The sequence below is a fragment of the Python bivittatus genome, unplaced genomic scaffold (genome assembly GCF_059951505.1).
Source record: "Python bivittatus isolate LINGU-HERP-01145 unplaced genomic scaffold, Pbiv_v1 ctg000370_np1212, whole genome shotgun sequence".
Classification (NCBI taxonomy): Eukaryota; Metazoa; Chordata; class Lepidosauria; order Squamata; family Pythonidae; genus Python; species Python bivittatus.
Window position 1 is genome coordinate 513,588 of NW_028277062.1, and position 24,590 is coordinate 538,177.

Genomic DNA, 24,590 nt, shown 5'->3' on the forward strand with positions numbered 1-24,590 from the left:
GTGGATGAAAGCTAAGAGCACGGGAGAGGCCAGAGAGCAGAGACTTTGCCAGGAAAGAGATGCGTTCTGGCCCCACGAGCTGGCCAAGGAGAACAGATTTTGGAAATGGAGGGAGGGAGGGGGGATCCCATCCTGGCCGAAAACCAGATGTTCGCGGCAGCCAGATGGAGAGGAATTTTGGACTCTGCAGAAAACAGCCTGAGCTCCCTCCGGCCCCGTGGGAACCTCTGCTTGCCGGAGCTCAAGTCACAGGACCCTATGAAGGAAAAAGTGGCGGGGGGAAGGAAAGGACCATGCATTCTTCCTAATCATAAAGGATCTCTTTATTCCTCTCCCCCCCCCCTTTGGTGCAGATGACGTTTTCCGTTCTAGCTTTCTCTTCTCTCGAAAATTATACTTCTCGCGAAAAAGGATAAGTTCTTCTTTTCGGCTCATGCCCGTATGCTTTTCCACAGAGGTCACGGGCCCGCAGTTCAATTTAACTTAATCAAATACTGTGAGGTTGGTACAGAACGCGCCATTTCTGCCCCAGTCACCTAAACAGGAGGTTTTTGGCTAAGCAAGACTTTTCCTGCAAGGGATCCCGCCAGGTTTCCTGGTTTATTCCATCCACGCTGCAGCTCAGCATGATGGGCTTCATTGTTGAACCCGCTTGGAAGGCCCTGCTGGCCAAGTCCCCCCCACCCCCATCTTTGCAATGCCCTTGGTGTCTCCACCGCTTAACATCTGGAGCCTAGATGGGCGTTGTTTAGCTTTCGAATACAGGAACTCGGATGCCAAATTTGGGTTAGTGGCTCATCGGAGCTGAGGGCCCGAAAGAGATGTCGCTGTTGCTCCGCTGTTATTTCCATCCAGTGATTTGGGGCGGGGGGGGGAGGAAGGATGCTCTACATGGCTCCCCAGCCCCATAGGATCTTGGGGGGAGCTAGGAAACAGCTGTTAATCTCTTTGCCCCTCTGCGCCCCCCTTCCCCCCGGTCATCCCCGCCTTGCTAATTCCATCTGTGTTTTGAACACATCTTTTTTTCCTCCCACCCCACTTCTGTAATTGCTTCCAGATGTGGCAACCGCAAACACAGGATGAGATCAGCCCTGGAGCCTTCCGCCAAGCGCACGAGACCCGCTGGGAGGGCCAGGCTGGGGAGGGGCAAAGTCACACCTCCCCGTAGAACAGGACCCCCTGTTGAGGCTCAACACTCAAGGGCCAGCCAGCAGTTTCCCCCCTCTCCAAATTTCACCCCAGTTTAGCTCCAGAGCCTCGCTCATCTTGAAAGCGTCCCTCCACTAGATTATCCCTGACTCAGTTGAATTGAGGGCGACATTGCGGTTGCATCAACAGAGACAGGATACAGAGGTTGTGTGTCATGCATCCATCTCTGGAGATTTGATTTTTTTTTTAAATTTATATATATGGCCTTCTGTGAAGGAGCACCTTTAAAAAAAAAACAAGAGTCATTTGATTTAACCCTTTCTTTTATTTTCTTCCCCATCGCCTGGCACTTTTCAATCCAAAACGCGCCAAGTGACCGCTTCACAATGTCTTCGCATCACTTCGTTTTTTTGGATTTGCTTGTTTTAAAAATGAAAGGGGGCAGAAGCAAAACCTGCCTTCAAGAGACACGGGAGGTTGATCATTGATGTCCTCCCACCCTTACAGTTTGCAGGTTCGGGCACAACCAACATTTCAGCTCCTTTCCGAAATGTAAATTCTAAGGATGCTCTGCAATTCAGCTCCTGAACCCATGGAAGCTCAAGAACGCAGCGTCCTGGCCATGTGCAGAGTGCCAAGCCAGCAGAGCTGACTTCTTCAGCAATCAACCTCCCTTCCCCTACCAGGCACGCTCACGCACACAAACACACACACACCAAATTTCCCGGAACTGTCATGTCAGTTTGCAAAGCAAAATACCAGGAAAGATTATTTCAAAATAAACATTACACAATAGGATAAAGTAGGATAGCAATTAACCAACAGGAGTACCATCTCATTTTCAGGAAAAAAAAAAAAGCCAGTCAGTTTGCTAGAATGGGATCAAGCTTTTAAATTCTGAATGGGGAGAAAACCGGGAATGAGAAAAACTTTGTCCCTTCATAACTTTTGTTATTTCCAATGCCTCCCTCTCGACTTTGGATCTAGTCTGTGCCAAGAATATTCATATTCAACGTATTTTGGCAGGGTTAAATGATCAGATCATGGGGTTTTTTGTGGAATTCACGCAAATCCATAACCACCCCGCCCCTACCCACTCACCCTCACTTAAACTCGGTAACCCGCCCTGAATTAAAGCAGGATTCAGTCGCATGAAATGGAAAGATTCTATTCTTGAGAGTCGCATTGGGCTCTATCCAAACTTTAACCCACAAATTGCAGCTTCTAATTAATTGAAGACATGTCCCTAGCCCTACGCATGATGCCCTCTGGATATGCTGGACTACAACTCCCATCATTCTCAGCGTGGCCACATTAACAGGGCACTTGACAGCTGTATTGTCTCTCTTGGATGGCGGGGGGGGGCAGAGGCTATGCTAAAATACTTTGAATCTTGCGCAAAATTTTAATAAATCTTTAGCCTGCAATCTTTCATCAAAAACTACTTGGGAGTAATTTTCTTTGAATTCAGAAGGACTAACTTCTTGCGAACCGTCTTATTAACAAACCAAACATGTTGAATTAATTTCTATCCTTGCATTTTCAACATTTTAGACAAATAAGAAGGAACAACATTCCAGAAAGGGATCCAAGTTCACCAGATTGCTGATTTACTACTTTCCCCCAAAAGAAAAAATAAATCACACTTTATACTACTTTAAAAAAAGAGGGGAAATTCCAGCATTTATTATTTTTCTTAAAAAAAGAAAAAGAAAAAGAGAAAAGAAAAATCTTTGGTCTTCTTTTTAATAACAAAACAGTTACGAACAACTTGTGCAGGGGCAAAATCAAAATAAATCTTTTAAAACTCCCAGCGTTTTGAGTCCATTTCCACCCAGAAATGGTGTTGTTGTTTTTTTATTATTATTATTGCTAACATTAAAAGGAATAACAGGATTAAACAGCCTACATTACAGGCTGTAGCAATTTGACATATATTTCCCTTCTAAAGAATGGGTGTTTATTATTAATAACAAAATAATAATAACAATAATAAAGTAGAACAATAAACAATATTATACCCCACCCGCAAACAATTCTATCGTTAAACACAGTTTAATTCCGTTTGGAGACCATTTGAAAATACTTATATAACCTACCCCCCTGCCCCAGTTAAAAATGTTCTGAACAGGAAAGGAGAGGTGGTAAGGCACCCAATTCCCGGCCTGCAGGATTTTGAAATTCTCCTCCTATGCCTATTCTATTTCCCACACCCCATTAATGCGCTATTTTTAACTCCTTGCTTAAAAAAAAAAAAAAGGCATTTCTGTATAATAATTAAAATTACATAAAAAAAAATCAAGACACACGATGATAAGGCAGTTTGAGGCAGTTCTCTGGTGCAATTCTCCTCTTCCCCCTCTTTGCGAAACACCGCTTTCTATCCTTTTTGCAGAATCCGGAATGGATTTTAAGTGACAACTGTAAACGTCATGCAAGTATCGTCAGATGAAGAAGTAAACACTTCCAGAAGTGGCACTGCCAACATTTGAACTTGGCTGACCTCCTCGGCCTCCAGCCAGGTGCCCTACAGGTATATAGGTGTACAGGTATATTTGGGCTCCGTGCCCAAAACTCTTGGCCAAGTACTGAGAGTTTAGTCCTAACCTGGGGTGTCCATGGGAGGAGTAAAAAAAGTCAAGATAGCCGTCACGGTGGCCCCATCTTGACTTTTTGGACCCCCCTGGCCACCCTTGATCTCAACATCTGGAAGGCACCAAGATGGGGACAGCTGTTCTAGACAAACATCTCCTCCAACCCGCACAATCATTCTCCCTCTCTCTCTCAAACATGCCCCGTTTCCCATTACGGTCAAGGTACCAATGTTCCACTCCATTACATCGCGGGCAAAGCTCTGCTTTACCCCCTCCCCACCTGACTAGATTCCTCCCCACCCCCAAGAAAAGAGGGTGTTTGGGCCAGACCCTCTGCCCCTTGCAACCCACCCACTTCCCTCCCTGCTATTTCCGATTGGGTAGTCTTCCATAAGTCCTTGGACTGGTCAGCCATGGCTCCTCCCCACTTTTCAAGCCTTGCCCAATGGAATGGGAGTGTCCCCTTTGGAATCCGTGGTCTCTCCCCTGGAAGGGGCAGTTTCCCTTTGTGGTCTGTAACGCTTCACCCACTAACAGGCCAAAACCTGCAATTCCCCTACTCATTGCTGTTTGGTTGAGCAACGCAGAGGAGATGTTTCTCCACCAGTCAATTCTATTTGTTCTTGGAAGGAAGGACCGGCGAGAGATGGCGAGGGTGGCGAGAGAGATCTGGTGACCAATATTTTAGATCGAAGGTCCCTGGGATGATCACGAGAGCCTAAAGTATTCGCCGTAGGTCGGAATAAGTGTCTCTTTTCTCTACGAGGTCAAAGGATGCCCCCTTGCAAGAGGGTGGCAACAAGGCTGGCATCGCCATCACCCCTGTAGAGTGTGATCCTCTACTTTATGCCTCATCGAATTACTTTAAGGAGTGTGCTCAGCACACCCACTGCCCAGTGGGGTGAGAACGGACAACGGAAACACAGTGGAAAGGGAACAAACGCAGAAGGGAAAGACAGGAGGGGAGGTAGGAGAAAGCAAACGAAGGCGGAGGACCAGCCCTGGTGAAGGAAACCTTTTAGAGAGAGAACATGGCTGGCGGCCAGCAGGCAGGACGAGCCAGAGGTCTGACGGAAAAAGGAGGCAGAAGCAGGGGACAGAGGGTGCCAGGACAGGATGACCCAAGGTGACAACTAGGGGACCGGAGCCAAATTGTGGCAGACGGGGGGGGAGGCAGGTGAGACCTATACTCCCAAGCCAGGTAAAATACAGGTCACACCTTGTCCAGCAGAGAACGCTGGCAATAGAGCAACCGCTTGGGCGTGCCGTAACGCTTGAAGATGAGAATGGCTACCCCCAAGGCGCAGATGGTGAGGAGCAACAGGACAGGAACGACCACCGCGGCTGCGTTCAGCCCCCCTTCCTCAGCATTGTCCACCTCGATGATGATCACTTCTTCTCCCTCGCGCCGGTCATCGGAGCTACACCCCATCCAGTCTCGGAGCACCGACTTGGGGTATCCCGGTTCCACCTTCAGCTTCTCGTTATTAAACTTCCAGTAGCGGTCTCCCTTGTAAAAGTAGGTGAAAGCTATTGAGGGAAAAACGAGAAGCCGGGAAAGGAGACATGGGAGAGTAAGAATGGGGTGGAAAGTTAAATGAGAAACACGACACCCATTTTAGACTTTCATTAAACATTTCTTCAAAGGATCACTTCAGACTCGATTTGCGATGCCAGAAGGAGTATCATGGGGGTTAAATAAACAGAACTTTAAAAAAAAAAAAAAATTGACAGCAATCTTACGCTCTGTGGGTAAAATAACAGTTCCAAATTTGGTATTATCTGGGAAATGTTTGGAAAAATGTTTTATACAAAACTGATCTTTACTGGGCTGAACCTAGAGACTGATTTTTCAATGGGAGTTCAATTAAACTTAAGAATCGCCCTGGTTGATTCCTACCAATTTTTCTGAACGCTAAAGGGTTTCTATCAAGCCTTTGGACGCCTCATTTTCATTTCATGTTAGAAATCTGCAGGATATATTTAGTGAACAAAAAATTGAGACTGGTTTTTCAATGCATATTTTAAGAAATTCTGATGGCGCTTTAGCAAAACTTCCAAATTTGGGTTAGAAAGAGTAAGGGTTTCTTCCTCCAAAAAAGGAAGATGATTAATCTAATCATAAGTCAGCCCATGTATGAATAATCATTACTAATTGACAGTGAATTGTTTTATGCAGGGACACACTAACTCCACGTTGAGAGACACCAGAAGCTTTTCGTCATGGCGGAAATGACTCTTAACCACTCATCTGTCTTCCTATCAGTAAACGTGGAATGGAGGGGAATTTGCTGTGAGTTTGCAGCTCTTAAAGTTTGCATCTTCAAAGATGTGGGCAGAATGTTATTTTGATCACCTTAGAAGGAGGGAAATGACAGGCAGTCATCCTATTCGCTGGATTTCATTGCTTTAATTTAAGACCATTCAAATGTAAAACTTAATCCAATTTAATTGCATTCACTGGAATTGGCTAAATCAATTTCAACTTTCGTCCTGGCTCTGCCCACTTCTGGAGTGGGCCCTCCCCCACCCCATCACCCCAGTTTGAAACCAAGTCAGCCCTTGGCTTGAAAGAGGAAACAACTAATTCTCTGTTGCTGGAGAAAAGGGGAGCAGACCCAGGGAATTAAAAGTATCAGGAAAAAGGTTCAGGCTAGACATCAGAAAGAACTTCCTGACTGTACAAGCTGTCAGCCAGCAGAACAGCTTGCCACATGAAGTGATGGAGGTCTTCAAACAGAGGCTGAATGGTCATCTGCCAGAGGTGCTGCGGTGGAACTTCACGGACCAGGGATTTGGACTAGGAGACCTTCTAACTCAAGGGTTCTATGAAAAAGTATGTCATTGCCTTAAGGCATTTCTGCACGTGGGTCCAAAATTACCCAGCATCCTGACAGGAGAGGTGGGCAAGAAACACCTTCTGCAATTATGAGGTTAGCTAGTATTGGAGGTGAAACAGAATGTCCTGGATTAAAATCTTGACTTGGCCATGAGGCTCACTGGGAAACTTTGGGCTAGACATTCCCTTTCAGTCAAACCTACAGGGTTGTCGAAGAGATTCTTGATGGTAGACTAAAGTGCTTCTTGTGTTCAGTGATCCCAGGTATCAGAACAATTTACCTTACCTTCAGAGCCTCCTATGACTCTAGATCAGTGTTTCTCAATCTCATCAACCTCAAGATGCTTGAACTTCAACAGGGGGTTGAAGTCCAAGCATCTTAAAAATTGTTGAGGTTGGGAAACACTGCTCTAGATCACTCAGCTGTGCAAAAGACAGCAACCTGGTGTGAAAAGCACCGATTGACCTTCCCCAGTCAGCCATGTTGTGTTGGACTACAGGTGCTATTACCACCCACCTTAGATGGCTGATGGGAATTTTTAGTTTTAATAGTAGGGTGCCGTTCTGCAAAAAAGTGTAATAGATAGTGGGAATGCAATTGATGGTAGAAAAGCAGTTTCTTTTATATGATCTAAATCTTCTCCACCCCTTTCTGTCTTCCCTGTATCTTACCCTCATCGCTGCCCATAAATGCACCACGGGGTGATTCAGGAATTCCTTCCCAGACATCAATGTTCTTGGGGTAGTCCGCATCAACTGATCGGCTCTCCTCGTTGAAGCGATAATATCTGCATCATGAAAAGAGAACATCAGGGTCCAATGCAGAGAGGAAGAGACCCACAAGAAATTGAATTTGGCCTCCACTGTAACCACGCGCTCCATAAAAACCATCGAGAAGACTGCAATGGCAATAATTAAATCTTGGGATGCTGTGAGATGATGTGTGGACCACTAAGATAGTCTTTAGAAAGGACTACGTGAATTCACAGAGGAGATATGTCTATCAGCAGCATTTAGATGGGAAATCTGGATTTCATGCTAGGATTCTGAACCTCCGGCAAACATCTGTCTAGCTTATCACCACTGGAGAAACAGGACAGGTCTTTGTTCATCTCAAAGAAGTATCATGTTGGCAATATAATGTTGATCATGCCACCATAACCAAACCAAATTACTTGTAGCAAACTGGCCACTCAACTTTTGTTTCTATTAAGATTCCAGAAATGTTGGCCAGGATCCAATTTATCACACAGACCCATCAGCTTGTCCCCCTCCCCTAAATCAGACTCTCAAGACCTTATCCTTTCAATCATAGGTGTCATTGTTTAAAAAGAAAACAATTTTAGTCTTTTTAGTTATCAAGATAGACTTGGAAATGTCAAACTGAAATCCTAGCATCTCCAAAGAAGGATGAGTTAGTTTTCCAACCAACTGGAAAATAAGTTGCTTTAGGATAGGGTTCCAGAAAGCTTTCCAATTATCATAGGCTGGAAACAAAACATTCTTGCTCTCATAGGTTTCAAAATCCAAAGCTTACTCTGCATTTCCCCATATTCTTCTTGGCCAAAAGCCCATTTCACCATGAAAAAGCAATAGCAACTCCATTACCTCCTACCCACTGAATTTTCTGTCCCGTTACCCCAACCATAATGAATGGCTGGAGGTGGAGGGTGGTCACCGCATGTATTGGACAGAGCTAGAAAGAACCAGTACAGAGCTGAACAGGCAGAGTTTTGAACACCCCTTGGGGGCGGGGAACATCAGATGGGAGACCAACAGAAAATCCCAGATGGCAACACGGATGTCAAGCTTGACTCAAGGGAGACTCTGAAGATGGAAACCAGCTACCATTACTGAGGTACTCCTTATCCAGCCAGATAGAGGTGGGGATGATAGTTTTCCAACTCACTTATTTCCCCGGAAGAAGTACGTTTTTCCGCTCGGCATCCAGAAAAGTACAGCGTCGATCCGATCCGTGGGAAGCCTCCTTCCTAATTCCTTGATATGTTTGGGGTATCCGGGTTCCAGGTTGGCTTCGTTGAAAACCCAATGCTTGTCTCCTGCAAGAAGAAGGCAACCAGCAACGCTAACGATCTCTGCTCTTCTTTAGAAACACCAAAAGCAGTTGACCCTCCGATTCACTTAACATCAGACTCCAAAATGAATAAGGTCCACCACGGCCGGGTTTTATGTCATTGGTGGCTTCAGGGTAGTTCTGGTGCAAACAGAATGGTTAACGGCTAGAATATTCATTTGCTTATTTCAAACCACTTGGGAGCAAGAATTGGCCTCGTCTAGGCCTCCTGCGTTTCCTTTGGATTTATAGAGAATCCGGGTAGAGCCACACAGATTAAAATCTGAGCCACACCAACCACGCCATGGGGCAAAGACTCGTCAGGTTAAAGAGCAAAGGGCCTTCAACTGATCCCTCAACCGTCCGGATCCCAACATTATTCCAACTTTGTGTTCCCCAAAGAAGTCTTCTCCAGATGTCCTGGATTACAATTCCCATCATCCTCAGCCAGGGCACCCACCAGCTGCAGGGGCTGGAGGTTTGAGATGAGTTGTCCAGAGACATCAGGAGAACATCAGCTTGGGAAGCACTCACTCACTTCAGCTAAACGCATCGCCAAACCACAAATTCAACTTGGCCTCCCTGTTAATTTGGCCTGGAGTCAAGCCGACGGACTGACAGATGATCTACAGTTGATGGGCAGTTCACATAGAGTCACGGACTTTAGGCAATTGTGTCTCAACATTATTTCAACAGCTCAGTTTGCCAAAACCAGGAGACCATTTGGAGCGGGGAAAAGGATTTTAAATTGTTTCTTCACATTCCAGATAATCCAGGTGGCCCTTCTTGGTCAGACATCGTGCCCTTCAGACACAAAACATAACCCACTAACCTTTGAAAAAGACAAATTTTCCATCTTTCCTCTCATACGCCGTGTTGATCGTTGAGGGAAGACCGACCCAGAACTGGCCAATAGGGAGAGGGTACCCGTCCATCACCCGGTTATTCCGCACGCGCCAAAACCATTTATCCTGGAAAATGGCAAATTTTACGTCTATATCCAACTGTGTCCAACTGTTTCATTTAATCAATCAAACTACACACAATTAAATGAAACTTCAGCAGCAGTTTTTCAATGTCCTTGGCAAATTCAACTCTATGCTCCTTCGTATCCAAAATCATAAGATACAGATGGCATAGATCAGGGATAGGTGGCTTACTTTAAATTTCCAGTCTTTCACATAAAACGTATAGGAAAACTTATACTCCAGATGGGGTTGGACAGAAACCTTTTCTCATAAGTAAGAGAAACGTGGGGTACGCAGCAATCCAACTGTGGTTAATCTCATGGAAATATGTGCTAGACTGCTGGCAGAATCTATTTTTTTCCCAACGCAGAATTCAGGTTACAGAATTCTGCAGGACGTTGCGCAATGCAGAGCGGGCCCCAAAGCAAAGGGATGCCTCTCCCACCCACCCAACACCCCTCCTCTCTGCTTTGCGATCCTCAATCCGTCCAAACACCTCACCTTAAAGACGAACATCTCGCCTCGGAGTACAGCAATGGTGTCAAACCGTCCGTCGCAGATGTTGGGGCCATAGGTCGGGTTCTTGGGGGGCTTGTGAGGGTTTCGTGGCTTCGGAGTAGTGCGAGGGATCGGTGGAGGCTTGCTGGGGTGGCCAATTTCAGATCCTGGAAAGAAGGAAGGAAAAAGTTGGTCTTAAACTTAATCTTAACTCCAAAATCTGACACGGCTGATGTGTTGGGAGACTTCTCTAGCTTGTGGACCTCCACAGGGTTGGCCTGCAATCTCCCAGCTCCCCAACCAGCCAGACCACTGGACCACCAGCTGAGAAAGATGGGAGTTGCGTCCAACGCATCAGGCCAGGTTCTGGAGTGAGGAACACTGCTCTAGAAGTTGAGGAACACAGCTACGAATCATCGAAGCTCCCTCTAATCCTCCCATCAGAAAGGATTAAAACAAAACCTCATCGTTCGAGGACATTCTCTAATCAACAGGCAACATTTCCAAGAACAGAAGGCAATGTTTGAATTGGTGTACGGGGAAGCAGGAAGAAAAAGCTATGGAGGGATCTAGTGAAGGGTTTGGGGGCAAACTAGTTTAAGTTCTTTCCTTTTCCTTCTTATCTCATACCTTTGCTTTCTTTGATTTCTTTACTCCTTTTCTAAGCTCTGCATAGCATTTCTTACCTCAAAAAGGAATGCCATGATGGGTGTGTATGTATGAATCTATATATCTATGTAAATAGATGCCTGACCAACCATGTGATTTTTTTTTCTTCACACCTGCCGACAGGTAAGGTACCCATAATTCTAACAGAGCATCTTGCCACCCCAGTGTCAGGTAATAAAAGTAGCTCTGAGCAAAGCAAGGGGAAAAAAAGGTCTTCATCATGAATGGTGGAAGTAGACCAGCAAGCATGGCCACCGTCTTCTCGGAAAGACTGCCATTGGTAGCATGAGAGAAACATCTGCTTCCCACCTGGACCAGGTTTAGTGGTCTCCATACATGCAACTGTTGAAGATGTCAGAGGAAGAGAAAAGCAAAAAGTGAAGCTGATTAAGGAATCAGGCGATCACAGTGGGATTGCGCAACTCATACCATAGAGCTGCTGTATGCCCCGCCGGTCATCTTCTGGCAATTCAAAGTTCTCCGTGTCCATCCACTGGTAGAAAGGGGCCATGATGGCAGAAGGGTCATTTGAATGCTCCAACCCCAGCGCATGACCCAGCTCATGGACAGCGACGAGGAAAATGTCATTTCCTGCAAGACAGAGGGCAGGAAATTAAGTCATTTCAGAGGATGCTGATGAAAACCATACCTCATCCTTCAGCTGTTGCAACTCCCCTTAACCTGGAGAAACGCAGAAGGGACCACGGATCAGGGAAGCAGAAGAGAGATATTTCTTCACAACAGAGTCAAGACTACGTCATTCAACAAAACATCGGGGATGTGGAAGATGGAGCCTCTTCTATGGGTACTGCCAAGAGTGCTCATGAAGGGTGGGGAAAAAGGAAATTGAGAACGTGATCAAGGAAGTCTGGGGAAGTGGAAAAGAGAAGCAGCGTTCTGCTGGGTCCCGAGCGAGTGAGTAGCAGAGAGGGGATTACCCATGGATGCATCACTCTCCATGATTCATTTGTGCAATATCTTTGGCTTCCAGGTTCCTCCAAGGGTCACTGTCTCCATCCCACCCCTCAACATCCCCCATCGAGCCTGCTCCCCAAATCAGCCCTCACCACTGAGGTCATCATTGCGAGATGTCCAGGGCTCGGCCGCATCAAAGTGAGTGTCCCCTCCAATGTGGGGCCCAGGGAAGTAGGCGTGGGCCAGGAAGCCGCCTTCACCATCGAAGGGCGTGCTGTCCCCATGGAAGCCGTCCGCAAAGAAGATCATGATGTCCGCCTGCGGTTCGCGGCCCTCACGCACGGCCGAGTAAGGCACCTCACGGAAGCGCAACGGCGTCACCGACTGCCAGACACGGAAGGCACGTCGGATAGCAGCAAAGGTGGCTTGTTCGCCGACCTTGGGTGTGTAGTTCTGGATGCTGCGATGGAGGCAAAAGATGAGGTCCCAGAACATTAGTTGAGTCCACCCCACTGTCTTGCGTCTCTAAGCAGGATCTGTCAACTGGGTTTGCTCCACCCAACCTCTTAGTTTGTTTAGCGAAGGGGCAGCCTGTCTACCGCTAAGACCCTTGGTAGCCCACAGCATCGCTTCCTCCAGCCTGATGTTCTCTAGATGTGCTGGGACTTCAGCTCCCAGAATCGCCACCTAGCACACCCATAGATTCATAGAAAGGAAGAGTGGAAGAGGGTTTGGAGATCAACTGGTCTAACCCCCTGCTCACTGTAGAAATCCATGTTTCTGCGGTGGGGCGTTGCACCACAACTGAAGGTTAGGAAAGCTGCTGTGGTATGTCTGATAGATTAACCAACCTCACTCGCCCCCCCCCACCCTCAATTTCTCCCCTCTCCACGATTGCTCAAGCTCTCCCTCCATTCCCAGCCACTCACCTTATTATTGACTTTCTGCCTTATTGCAATAGCTGTGATAGTCACTTTCCAAATCTCCAAAACTTAGTGAGGCCGATACAAGAAACCTTCCAGGTAGCCTGACAACCTGGCCTTGTAACAGAAAGATCTAGCGGGTTGTTTGCAAGACTCTGATGTTTTCTTTCCTTTTTTAAGGCCTCTGGTCCTTGTGTTTGTGCCAAAATATGTTAAATGTGACCCTGGTGTTGGGGGTAGGGGTGGGTTGAAGTCTATTAAGGGATGAGGTTTCAAATTAATTCTCATTCCCTGCCCTGTTCTCTGGTTTCTTTCTCTCCTCGCCACTTCCCCCAATTTATCCGGAATTTAACAAGAATAACAACAGCAAAAGTTCCCAGACTTCATACTCAGAGGTATATAAAAAGAAGTTCCTTTTTTTATTATTTTGCATTCTGCTTCCTTCCACTCCCCACAGATTTTTTTTTTTTTTTTCCCTACAAAAGCCCTTTCCAAGCTGGACTTTTTCTCCCTCCATCTGCATTCCCATCTCACCAGAAACTAAGATCAAAATGCTGCCACTTCAGTCCCTGGATTGCGTAGCGCCTACGCCTCACATTGGCTTTGATTTCCGCTCCAAATTTATCCGGGACGCCACAGCGAGGCCTCTTCATAGCCCTGGAAGAAGGGAGACACGTGTAAGGGGCAGAAAAACACCCCTGCTTAGAAGTTTGCAGGGAGAGGATCGTTGGTTCCCTCCACCCCTGAATTGCTCTTTTGTGGGTCTTTCAGATCACAACTGCTGAAAAGTCACCTAATTCCCCCTTTTGAGGTGGGGAAGAGGCACCAATTGTGGCGGTCCCATCCCATTCAGAAGGGGGGGGGAACGGACAGAACATATCGGGTGGTAGTACCTAGCCCACCTTGGCTGAGCTGGCAAAGCTAAGTAGGGCCAGACCCGATTGGAGTTTGGATGGGAGACCAGAATGTAGGCTAGCTTCTAGGGAAGCTGGAAAAAAAATGTCCTGGAAAACCACTTCCATATTGGTGCCAAGAAAGCTCCATGGAGGTGCCTATGGAGTCACCAGGTCCCTTAACTCAGAGATGGCTTTTCTCATTGATTCTTAGCTCACCAGAAGGCTTAACAGGAGTTACTTGAGGCTTCTCCCTAAATCAAGAAGTGGGAAGTATGTCTCGGAGGGCACAATGAAACCCAGTTTTTGCTGCACAAGTTTGTCCTTCCCTAAGCCAACAGTGGTCTAACAGAAAGTGGGTAGGATTTTGGGAGGGTAGGTTTGAAGCGGAGACCAGGACACAGTTACAGGGAAGCACACATTGGTTGATTGACAGCACTGGAGACACAGATGGGTCTATAAAGGGGTGTTCCTCAACCTTAACAACTTTAAGATGTGTGGACTTCAACTCCCAGAATTCCCCAGCTGGGGAATTCTGGGAGTTGAAGTCCGCACATCTTAAAGTTGCTAAGGTTGAGGAACACTACTATAGAAGGATGAAGTTACAGTCTCTTTTCTATATAGATCTGTGAAAATTAGAACGTGCCAATGCTTCAATACAACAGCAAGTGTTTGATTACCGATAACGCATCACAAGCTTAGTGAGGTCATTAAGGTATACCTACGAGGTCATGGGGGCAGGACTACAAAGACAATAGGAATCGGAAAGAACAAAGAGGCACAAGCAGAATGCCTTTTTTGGGGGAAGTTACTTTCCCTGCTTAAGCCACTCTGGCTTATCAGCATCCCTTGGTTACAGCAAAGCTGAGAGTTTTAGTTTACACAGAAAAAGAGAATGGTTGTCTAATTTGAGATCATGGGGCTGAGCCAGTCCTTGGTTTTCCCTGGGAAGATGTGTTTGAATGAGGGGCTTTTAACTTGACCCCCCCCCACCCGATTCTCCTCCTCACTCGAGGCTCTTCCTTTCTGGTCTGAGATGGACAGATCCCCATGTTAGTTTCCATCAAGGATATCTTTCAGGTTTTTGCTTCCAGATGCTCAGGGGCTGTGAGTTGATCCCATCTGGGTTGACATCCATCAAACCCAACCTGCGCCCCCACAAAGTAATTTCTCCAGCACAAATTTACAGATCTGTACTCTGCCTGCGAAGCAGCCCCTGGCCCTCGGTGACAGCTCTCGAAAAGGCGAAGCAGAGTAAACCTGGTTAGGATGGGAGACCACCAGGGAGAGAAGACTGGAAAGCTTAAACAAAAAAACGGGAGAAAACAACAGCAAATCTCTTCCATATTGTTCCCAAGAAAACTGCATATCCTTGCAATGGAGAAAACGCATCATTTAGACTGGATCAATCCCATTGCTCCTATACGCCCCCCCCTTCACGAATTCCCGTAGCTTAGTTCTCGTTTCCGCATCTCCTAATTCTAATTTGCAGGATTTGTCTCTGCAACCCGCGGAAATGCCTTTCTCGGACCCTGAAACACCTGGGGTCGAGTGGCCTGAAATGTAAGAAACGCGCCAACTTTTCTATTCTTCGGTGACCTGTTGTCTGTTTGCACGTCTAAACCGTAAGGCCTGCAAAAGGCCGACACCACTCATTCCACCTAAAGTACCATGTACACAAATAGAACCACAAATAAATAATGACCTAACCATTTCTAAACACACGCATAACCACAGGGTAAAGTCGCCAAGGAAGCCTTTCCAAACTACCAGGTATAAAGCTACAACATTTCTAAAGAAAAAGCGGTATACATTATAAGGGTGTATATTTTCCTGGCAGAAGGGTTGTTTTCAATACCTAACCCAGTGTTTCTCAACGTTGGCAACTTTAAGCGGTCTGGACTTCAACTCCCAGAATTCCCCAGCCAGCATGGCTGGCTGGGGCATTCTGGGAGTTGAAGTCCAGACCGCTTAAAGTTGCCAACGTTGAGAAACATGACCTGACGCTAAGGAAGAATTCTGCGTGATTCAAAAACCTGCATCATCAAACAGTTAAAAAGAAAATCCTTCGTCTTCATCGGGGATATTTCTTTTTCTGTTGGATGACCAAAACGGCCACCGGTCAGACGGCAGCCAGCAATGTGCCAAAAGGGACTGATTAACTTCCAGTTAGGTCCAAAACTCACAGAGACGGTCACCCCTTCTGCCCGCCCCACGCCCTGAGAGAACGCCATCATCTCCTGTCTGCAGCTGCTCCCAGATTTATTTAAAATTCCCCTTCCTTTGCCCCCTTGCCAAGCCCTCGTGGTACGGAGTCCCACTGGTCAACCCTAACCTCATCAGACACTCATTGCTTTGTAGGCTCTCCAAAGGCCACCCTAGCACAGGATGCCCGGTAGCCACGCTGCCCACTCGCCAAGGCTGGGACTTGGAATCAGGCTTCTCACGATCGACGCACGACCACAGGCTTGTTCTTTCCCCAAGTTACATCATTTGAGGCGGTTTCATAATGTCTTCTCCTCGCTGCCAGGCTTGTGGGAAGCCTCACAGAGCAGTTGATTTCTGAAGTCTCTGGGCACGTCCCGCTTTCCAAAAAGGACATTTCTCCCGATCAGATTTAAGCCCCCGTGGATCTGTTGCTCTCCGTTGCTCACACCCCTCCAAACCAGCATCGCTCTTCTTCTCTCTCTTGGGTCTCCCACCCACCACAAAAGCAGACCATCCAAACTCACGCTTGGCCACCCGACTTAAAGCCAGTGGCCTTCGTTGCCAGTTCCAATAAAGGAGAGCCCCCCTCTTGACAACTCCAGATAGGTTTTTCTCTCTGCACTCAAGGCACCAAGGAAAAGAATTTGCATTCAACAACAGAGCAATAGTTATTCTGACTTCGGTCCAACTTGGAGCCACGTCAACCGAGTCATGCAACGTGTCGGGGTTCCCCCCTCCACCATCCCCGGGCAAGCAGTCAGTAACAATATCCCTATTCACGGTTTTTTTCAGAGTTTAAAGAACAAAAGCCGTGCCCCCTCTGAAGGAAAACCTGCTACAGAGGCACCGGGTTCAACCGATGCAAGCGTTACTGCTCGTTTTAAGAAAAGGAGGTGGGGAAAGATGCAGGGGTCGGCGCACGAGAGAAGAGCAAGGTCACTCACTTCAAAGTCTCGGGGTCGGCCGTGCCCGTCACCCGAAGTCCGTAGAAACGCTGCATGGCAGCGATGGCAGCAGAGACTGACTGGGGAGACCGCTGGGTGTGCGTGCGAAGGTCGCCCGGGGGCAAATACCCATATTGTTGCAGCCAGGCCTGGTGAGAGAATCAAAATAGGAACGTGAAAAATAGAAACTCAAACCCAAGGACCCCATCGATCAATCAACCAAATGGTAGATTTTGACTAGGTTCCAGACACCCCCAAGGATATCAAAACTGAACATTGCAAAGCAATATAAGAATGAAAACCAGTTTGGTGTAGTTAAAGTGCCAGATTAAAAAGTCTGTCTGTCTACGAACAATGCCACATCTTAATCCCTCTTTCATCTAACCAGTGATTGCTCCCAAATTCGTTTACTCTGATGAGGAACTTCTAAAAAGAATTGAAATTATTTAAATCCTTCTCTCCCACTCCCACCCCTCACCCATTTCTGCACAGGTTTTGGTCTTGTTCAAATCTGGATCCTATTTCTTCAGGGTCTAGGGCCTGAAACTGATTTGATTGCCCTTAAAATAACAACCACAATTATAGAAAACTTCACACAGAAACGTAGCAGCAAAAGACCGGTAATATCTCAGTGACGGAGAGTTACAGTCATGCTTGTATGAAGAAGTTTATTTATTTCTTTTTTTGGGAAGTCATTCATTCCAGTTACAGGCCATCTGACTCAAGGAGTTGCTTTTGGGGTTCCCAATCATGGTGCCCCTGTCATCAACAAACCGGTCTCCACTGTTTTTCCACATGCACACCCATCCACGATCATGAGCTTCTTTAGCAGACAACTCATTCTTGGTCAGGAATAGGAATTACCCTGTATTTCATTCTCAAATATGCCAGCAAGCCACCATATAAAATCAATGGAGGTCACATTATGGCAGTGTCTCTCAACCTTGGTAGCTTGAAGATGGGTGGATTTCAACTCCCAGAATTCCCCAGCCAGCCAGGCTGGCTGGGGAATTCTGGGAGTTGAAGTCCACCCATCTTCAAGCTACCAAGGTTGAGAGACACTGCATTATTGAAAGACCCAACTCTCTGGAGAAGGCTTGGAAAGGTGGAAGGAAAGGGAAGGAGAGGACCAGCAGCAAGGGGTAAGGACTCAGTTACAGTGGCAATCAGGGCACCATTGGAAGAAGACTTGAAAGACCAGGTTAGGGGCAGACCGTCATGGATAAAATCTGTTTATGTGCTCGCTAAGAGTCAGCATTGACTTGATGGCACAGAATCAATTTCTGGTGGACTTCATGGACAAGTCCCTGTTGTTTTCTTGGCACCAGAAGGAAGGTGGTTTGTCCCTGCCATCTTCTAAGATGTTTCATCAACTTCCCAGTCTAGCCTACGCCCCTGAGGTCTCCTAGTGGTCTCCCATCCAAGAGCTAACGAGGTGCTTTAGAGATCAGTCAAGGTCAGCTATGAGTTGCCACCATCCACCAGCAAGAGGTTCTGCCTGTCCCCACGGTTGACGCTGAATTGTGCACGGATCATTTTACTAAGGAGGAGGGTCAGTAAAGTTGGCGGATGGCCCCCCTTGATGTCAGGGGACCTCACCAGCTGCCCAATGCTGCTGACCTCTTGTGGCAGCCCTGTGGATCAGAGTCGGGTTCAAATAACTCCATGAGATGCAAGTCAAAGAGTGACAGGGTTCTAAAAACACCCTAAGCTAAGCAAGGATCCTGCAAAACATCTGTCTTTTTTGTTTTGCTTTTCCTTCCCAAACGATGCCCGGCTGGGAAAGAAGCAAAGAGATGTGGGAAGTGGCCAGAACCTATGGCAAGGTGGAGCGACGGAAGACGTGGTGGAAGAGACATCTCCAACCTCACTCGGTCAACGAAATGGCTTGCTGCCGCTTGGCACGTTTGGGCAGACGCAGCCCGCCTGCTCAGCTTGTGGTCCAGCCAGCTGCGCGACCCCAGAAGATGGGTGAATCCCACCACCGAGTTATGGACGCAACATGAGCGTGGCAGGGTCTGGAAGGGACAACTCAAACCCTGCTTCCTGCCCTGTTACGCAAACGTTTGGAGGATCAGCAAGAATCTCTCTCCCCACGTGAGCTTTCGTAGATCACAGGCTACGAATAAGGAAGCAACTGATCACGCCGCTCAGAGCCTTCAACAGACACACCGCCCCATCCCATCCCCTCCACATATGCATAGCCCAGAGTCACTTTGTGTGAGACGGGCGGCTATATAAATATGACAAATAAATAAATAAATAAAATGCCAAGTGTCCTTCAATGGGAGCTTAACTCCTCATGACTTTGTGGGGACCTCCATGTCGGTTTCTTGCAATCACCCAGAAGCATTTTCCCAGGATGTTTCTTCTTGAATTCACAGTAGCCTCCACCCAAGGATCTCTGGGTGGTCTCCCACCCAAATACCCATCAGGTCTGCCCGTGCTTAACCTCCAAGCTCAGGCAAGGCCAGCTAGACGCCACCACTCCAAGACAGACAGACAGATCTTATTCTGTCCTCTTTTGATGTTCAGCCTGACATTAATCCACTGTCTGATCTAGCCAGCTCTTTGCAGACTCACTTCCACCTCCACCTGGGTCTCGAAACTGCTCCCTTCCACGCACTCCGGTGATTCTCCATCCCTGATAATGCATCATCCCCGCCAAGTCACCTCTCGTTTTCCCCCTTTTCTTAACCTCAACAGTGATTCACATTCTTGGCAACCCTTTACGGACCTGGTAACTCCAGGGAGGGGCCAGGGCAAAGCTCCTCCACCAGCCTGGGGGCCAGAGGTCAGAACTGGGGGGGCCTGCGACAGCTTTTGTTGGGACAGTCCAAGGAGGCTGAAGAAATACAAAGGAGAAGCTAGAAACTGCAAAAAACAACAACAACGCTGCATTCTGGATTGGATGGCCGTAGCTCTGAGTCTAAGTCTCTCCTTCTGGCTGACAATCAGCCTCCCCTTGCGTAATGTCAGGTGATGCAAAGGGGCTGTTATTCAGAGGCTGGAATCCAGGAAGTAAACAGCAGTGGATTAAAAGGCAGAGGGAGAAGGAACTGCAGAGGATAAAAATTAATCTCTCACGACCCTGGGATCTGCACATTTCACTGTCAAAAAGCCTTCCGCTCGCCCACCTGGGCAGCGAGATGCTGCTTTTTTCTCCCTGCCTCAAAGGTACACTGCCACTGCTGATGGAGGTTCTGATTAATGCAGAAAAGAGCATTTTTTTCTCTCTCTCTCGCTCTCCCGGCCTTTCAGTTCAAGGACCACCTTACAGCCCTGACTGGCAGCACCTTCAGGGGGCAGGGGGGAATTGTGCTTTCCTTTAAACTTGGTGCAATTTACACTGACTTCACAACACGATGCAGTTGTGGCTATTGTGTGAAGTCCTTAAAACTAAGGCATCTCAGACTGCAAAGTTCCAAATGATGGCTAGATGGCGGCACAGAGTTACCATCGGCTGTCTGTCTCTCTCTCCTGCCAACTCATGGTCACTTGGAAACTGCACCTGAGATCTGGTAATCCGATTAAAAGAGGGTCCTACGTACAAAAACAGATCTCATCCAGATGAATCAGCGGCTCCCCGGGTTCCCTGATTGGCACTGGGAAATGCACTGGAGTCCAGCGCCAAGAATTCCTAGCCAGCAGCATTTCTAGCATGCGTGGGTGGTGCCAAGTTACAAAAGCGTGCAATAAATAGAGCCTCCAGCTTCCAGGCCTGTACACTTCTGAATTTCAAAGCAAATGCAGCCTTTCTGTCCTTCCATGGCTCTGCAAGGGAGCCAGGCGCTAGATGAGATAAGCTTTTGGTCTAATCCTGGCCAATTCTTGTTAGATTCCTTCCATGGCTAAAGGCCACTGGCAAAACTCTCGGATTTCTGGCTTTTCTGACACCACATATTTACGAGATTTATTTGTCATTATCTGAATTTTAAACAAGCCCATCAGCTTATTTTTGGCCAGGTCTAGATTGGGGGGCGGGGGGTGTTACTTCTAAGTAGATAGGCAGGGTTTGTTTTGCTAGACAAAAGGTCAACTTATCAAAAGGTCAACTTATTTTTTTAAGATATTGAAGATAGTAAGCCATAAGTACATGGGATTTACTAAAAGCAGAGGTATCTTTTGTTCTTAGGAGAAACGGACCTCTGCACGGTCCTTCTCTTCCCGTTTTCAGGTCCGGCATAAAAATAAAAGGCAGATTTTCCAAATCAACAGAAACGTCTTAACATTTGGCACGGAACAATTCTGCGCAGCATCGTTCCAAAGGAAGCCCTGTTGCGTTTGATGGCATCTATTGACTTGTAAATTGCAAAAAGATTTTCAGAGCAATCTCCCCATCCCTTTGGTGCCCCCTAAGAGAAAGAGGAAAGGAAGAATTCAAACAGGCCAAGGGGTCTGAAGGCTTGGGGGGGTGCTAGTGATTTCATCCCTTTTATCCTCCTTCCGTTTTCCGCTCCAGCCATTTCGCCAACGTCGGGTATAAAAAAAGCCTCTTGGCCCCCCACCCAGCCACCCACCCGGGTCCCTGCTCTTGCCGGAGATGGCGCAAACCCTAAAAAAGGTTGCCGTGTGTCATCCCCCAAATCCCCAAAATATCCTCGGGAAAGGAACAAGACGCAAACAACCCCTCGCCCACACAGCAGCCAGGGCGCGGAGCTCTCGAGCCCTTGGTTTCGGGCCAACTCAGCTTCTCCAGGGCAAATTCTCAACCGTCTCTGAGTTTGTACCTTCTCCCAAGAGCCTTGGACAAGGCCCTGCTTTGTCTCTTCGCTCCCAAATTCTCATTCCTGGCATTCGCTGAAACCCAGACTCATGTGGTCATTCTTCGAGGAATGACTCCAGGTCACAACCCCGAGCCCCCTTTCCGTTGGACACGGCCTCTTCCTCGAGGCTGGGACCACTTCCCGTCCTCTCCTTTTCTTCTCCCCCTCCCCAGTTGTAAAATTCACTGGCAACACCCCTACAAAAAATTGCCCTTTTCCTGGCTGGATTCCTCCTTCCAGGCCCCCACCCTGCATTTCTAAACCGGCATCCGTTCTTTCTTCTAAAGCCCTCCCAGCGCTAAGAAGGGGGCAACCAAGTTTCACGCCTTTGATCTCCGCAAAGCCCCCCCCCCCCAGTTAGCTTCAACTGTCTTTGTTCCTCTAAGACCTGCCAACAGGGGGGTCTGCCTTTCCTTCAACCCCCACCCCTAAAAAAAGGAAAAAAGGCCCCAGCCACTTTCTAACTCTTTTGAGCTGCTGCTTCATCCCTGCAGCAAAACTTTCCCTGGTAGCCAAAGATGAAATTTTGGGACAGGACCAGGGCAGAAAAAAAAAGAGAGAAAGAGAAGTAGGAGAGAGAAATGGTGAACAATAGCAGGCTCCCTACTGCCCACAGCCAAAGAAAATAAAATAACAAAAACAATAAATGGGAAGGGACCCAAGATGGTTTTAGTCTTTCAAGGAACTGTTGTGTAATCAAGAGGAACAGGATCAGAAGAGAGAAAAGGACGGAGGGAATCATTATAGCTCAGTGAAGATACTTATTATTTATTTACTTATTTACTTATTAGAACAATTTACACAGCCGCCCATCTCGCAAATGAGACTTGGGGCATCTAACAGCGCATTAAAAACAACGCAGAGAAGCAATATAAGCAGAAAAATTTCAAAACCTACAGTTAGGACAACAAAGGATGACTTCATACCCGGCCTTTATCCATTAACCTTGGTTTATTCAATAAGCCACCATGGATAGATTCATACATAATGCCAAGCCACCATCCAGGGCTCACTTGGGGGCTTTATGATGCGTTTTAGGAATACGTTGTTCACGGGAACCCCTTTTGACTCCGCATCAGAAGCCCGGCTTGCCGGTATTTTGAGGCACAAATCATCAAATTAAATACATGGATATAACAAGCAGACAGACCCCTATGGTTTAAACTCTAAAACTGTTAAATGGAAAGATTCCCCCCACCCCCCCGAAAAAAGGCAAAACAATCCCAGCAATTCCAACTCCTTCCCACCACATAAAAAAAAATCTGGTTGCCTCTCTCTGTCATCCACTGAAGCTGACAAACCACAATGACTAGTTCACACAACCCGCTAAACTGAACTCAAAGAAACCATTTGGGTCCACTCGGTTGTAGGCTAGAAAGGTGCTCTGAGGGGAGAAATGGGAGACGGAGAAGAAGCAGAAGGTGTCTGTTGGAAAAGGGGTTGAAAGAGGCCTGACTCCAGGGACCTTTCATCTTTCGTCTCACAGAGTGGCCGTCCCAAAATGGGATCTTCCTTTCCAACGGCCATGAAACCAAGACAGATCCCAAGACAGGATTAATAAGAACAAGAAAAAGTACTCAGAGTGTTGGAGAAAGGAGAGAAAAGAAAGGAAAAAGCCCACTTAGCCTTTTCCTGCAGTCCAGGAGAGTGGGACTCCACTTCCCATCATTCTTAGGCAGACCCATTTAGTGGCCCTGCTAGTTGGGGAACCTGTCACAAATCTCAAGCACACGCTGTGCAGGAGTGGGGCAAGGCCACAAAGGAGGAATGGATGGCGGTGCGGAGCATCACCTGAGATGGAGCAAAGAGGAAGACTGGGAGCCCTTTGCATTAAGAGCCTGGTAGAATAAATTAAACCCACAAACACAAAGGAACAAATATAATTTGTTCAAAAACAATATATAAAGGGAAGGGAAGGGAAGGGAAGGGAAGGGAAGGGAAGGGAAGGGAAGGGAAGGGAAGGAAAGGAAAGGAAAGGAAAGGAAAGGAAAGGAAAGGAAAGGAAAGGAAAGGAAAGGAAAGGAAAGGAAAGGAAAGGAAAGGAAAGACATTAAGGAGATGTGAATTCAAAGCTGGAGCCCCCGTGCAGATGAGGCTGGCAATGGAAGGAGGAACCCGCGCGCCTTGGCCTAGAAAACCGCCCTGCTCCATCCAGCTGCAGAACTCGTCCAAGAAAAGGGAGGGGGAGGAACAAAGGATAGTAAAAAAGGAGAAGGGAGGAGGAAACCAGCAGAGCAGATGCAGAGAGAAGAAGAGGAGGAAAGGTGATGGGAAGCTTGGCAGAAAGAAGATGCCGGAAAATGGGGAGGGGGGAGAGGCACGCAGAATTTGGGCCCGACTGCCTTAAGGGAACGGGCGGGGGGAGGCCAAGTCAGGAGCGACGGAGGGAGGCAGGGAGGGAGAGAGGGCGCTCGGAGGGGGTCCAAAATGAGCCGGGGGCCGAGAGAGACGTGCAGGGGCAGGCACGAAGGGGCGCGAGCGTGCAGAGGGCACCGAAACGGACGGAGAGGAAATGCCAGCAGCGAACGGATTTAAAGACGACACCCCCACCCCCACCCCCACCCCCCCCACGCAAAGCCGCCCGTTGGGCTACGAAGGCTGCCGGGGAAGGAAAGGGGCCGCGAGGGCGCGGAGGAGCGCAGCCGGAGCCAGCGAGGCACGGGGGCTTGCAGAGCGAAGCGCTGCCCTCACTCACCTCGGGGCTGAACGGCGGGGTGGGCACGGCGGGCAGCGCGCCCGGCGCCCAGGCGAGCAGGAGCAGCAGCCGGAGGAGCGCGGGCCGCGGCCGCATCGTGCTTTCGGTCGGCTTCGCCCTGGCCCCGCGGAGGGAGAGAGGCGCTGGCGTGGCTGGCGCTGCCGCTGCCGCTGGCGCTCCGCTGCCGTTGCCCGCTGCCCGCTGCCCGCTGCCGCTGGCGCCGCTGGAAAAGGTCCGCCCGCGCCGCCTCCCGGCCCCGCCGCTCCCGCCTTGCCCGGATCGCTGAGGCGGCCGTTCTGGAGACGGGATCGCCCCGGGCTCTGGCTCCAATTAGAGGGCGGGCAGAGAGGCTCCCCTCGGAGGGGGGGAGGAGAGGAGGAGGAGGGCGGCGGGGAGGAGGAGGGAAGGCGAGGCCGGCCCGGAGGGGAGGAAGGGAGGAAGGAAGGAGGGAGGGA

At 48.2% G+C, this 24,590-nt stretch overlaps 1 protein-coding gene across 1 annotated transcript; it reads right to left on the reverse strand.

The window, feature by feature from the left end:
* Nucleotides 1–2,805: 2,805 nt before the first annotated feature.
* On the reverse strand, nucleotides 2,806–24,514 carry MMP14 (matrix metallopeptidase 14). Its single transcript, XM_088142199.1, has 10 exons — nucleotides 24,136–24,514; nucleotides 16,675–16,823; nucleotides 13,164–13,286; nucleotides 11,859–12,166; nucleotides 11,221–11,382; nucleotides 10,126–10,289; nucleotides 9,489–9,627; nucleotides 8,492–8,642; nucleotides 7,255–7,370; nucleotides 2,806–5,273 (listed from the first exon to the last, which is right to left on the reverse strand). The coding sequence occupies exons 1-10, from the start codon at nucleotides 24,229–24,231 to the stop codon at nucleotides 4,957–4,959; spliced, it is 1,725 nt and encodes a 574-aa protein (XP_087998325.1). The 5' UTR covers nucleotides 24,232–24,514; the 3' UTR covers nucleotides 2,806–4,956.
* Nucleotides 24,515–24,590: the final 76 nt, after the last annotated feature.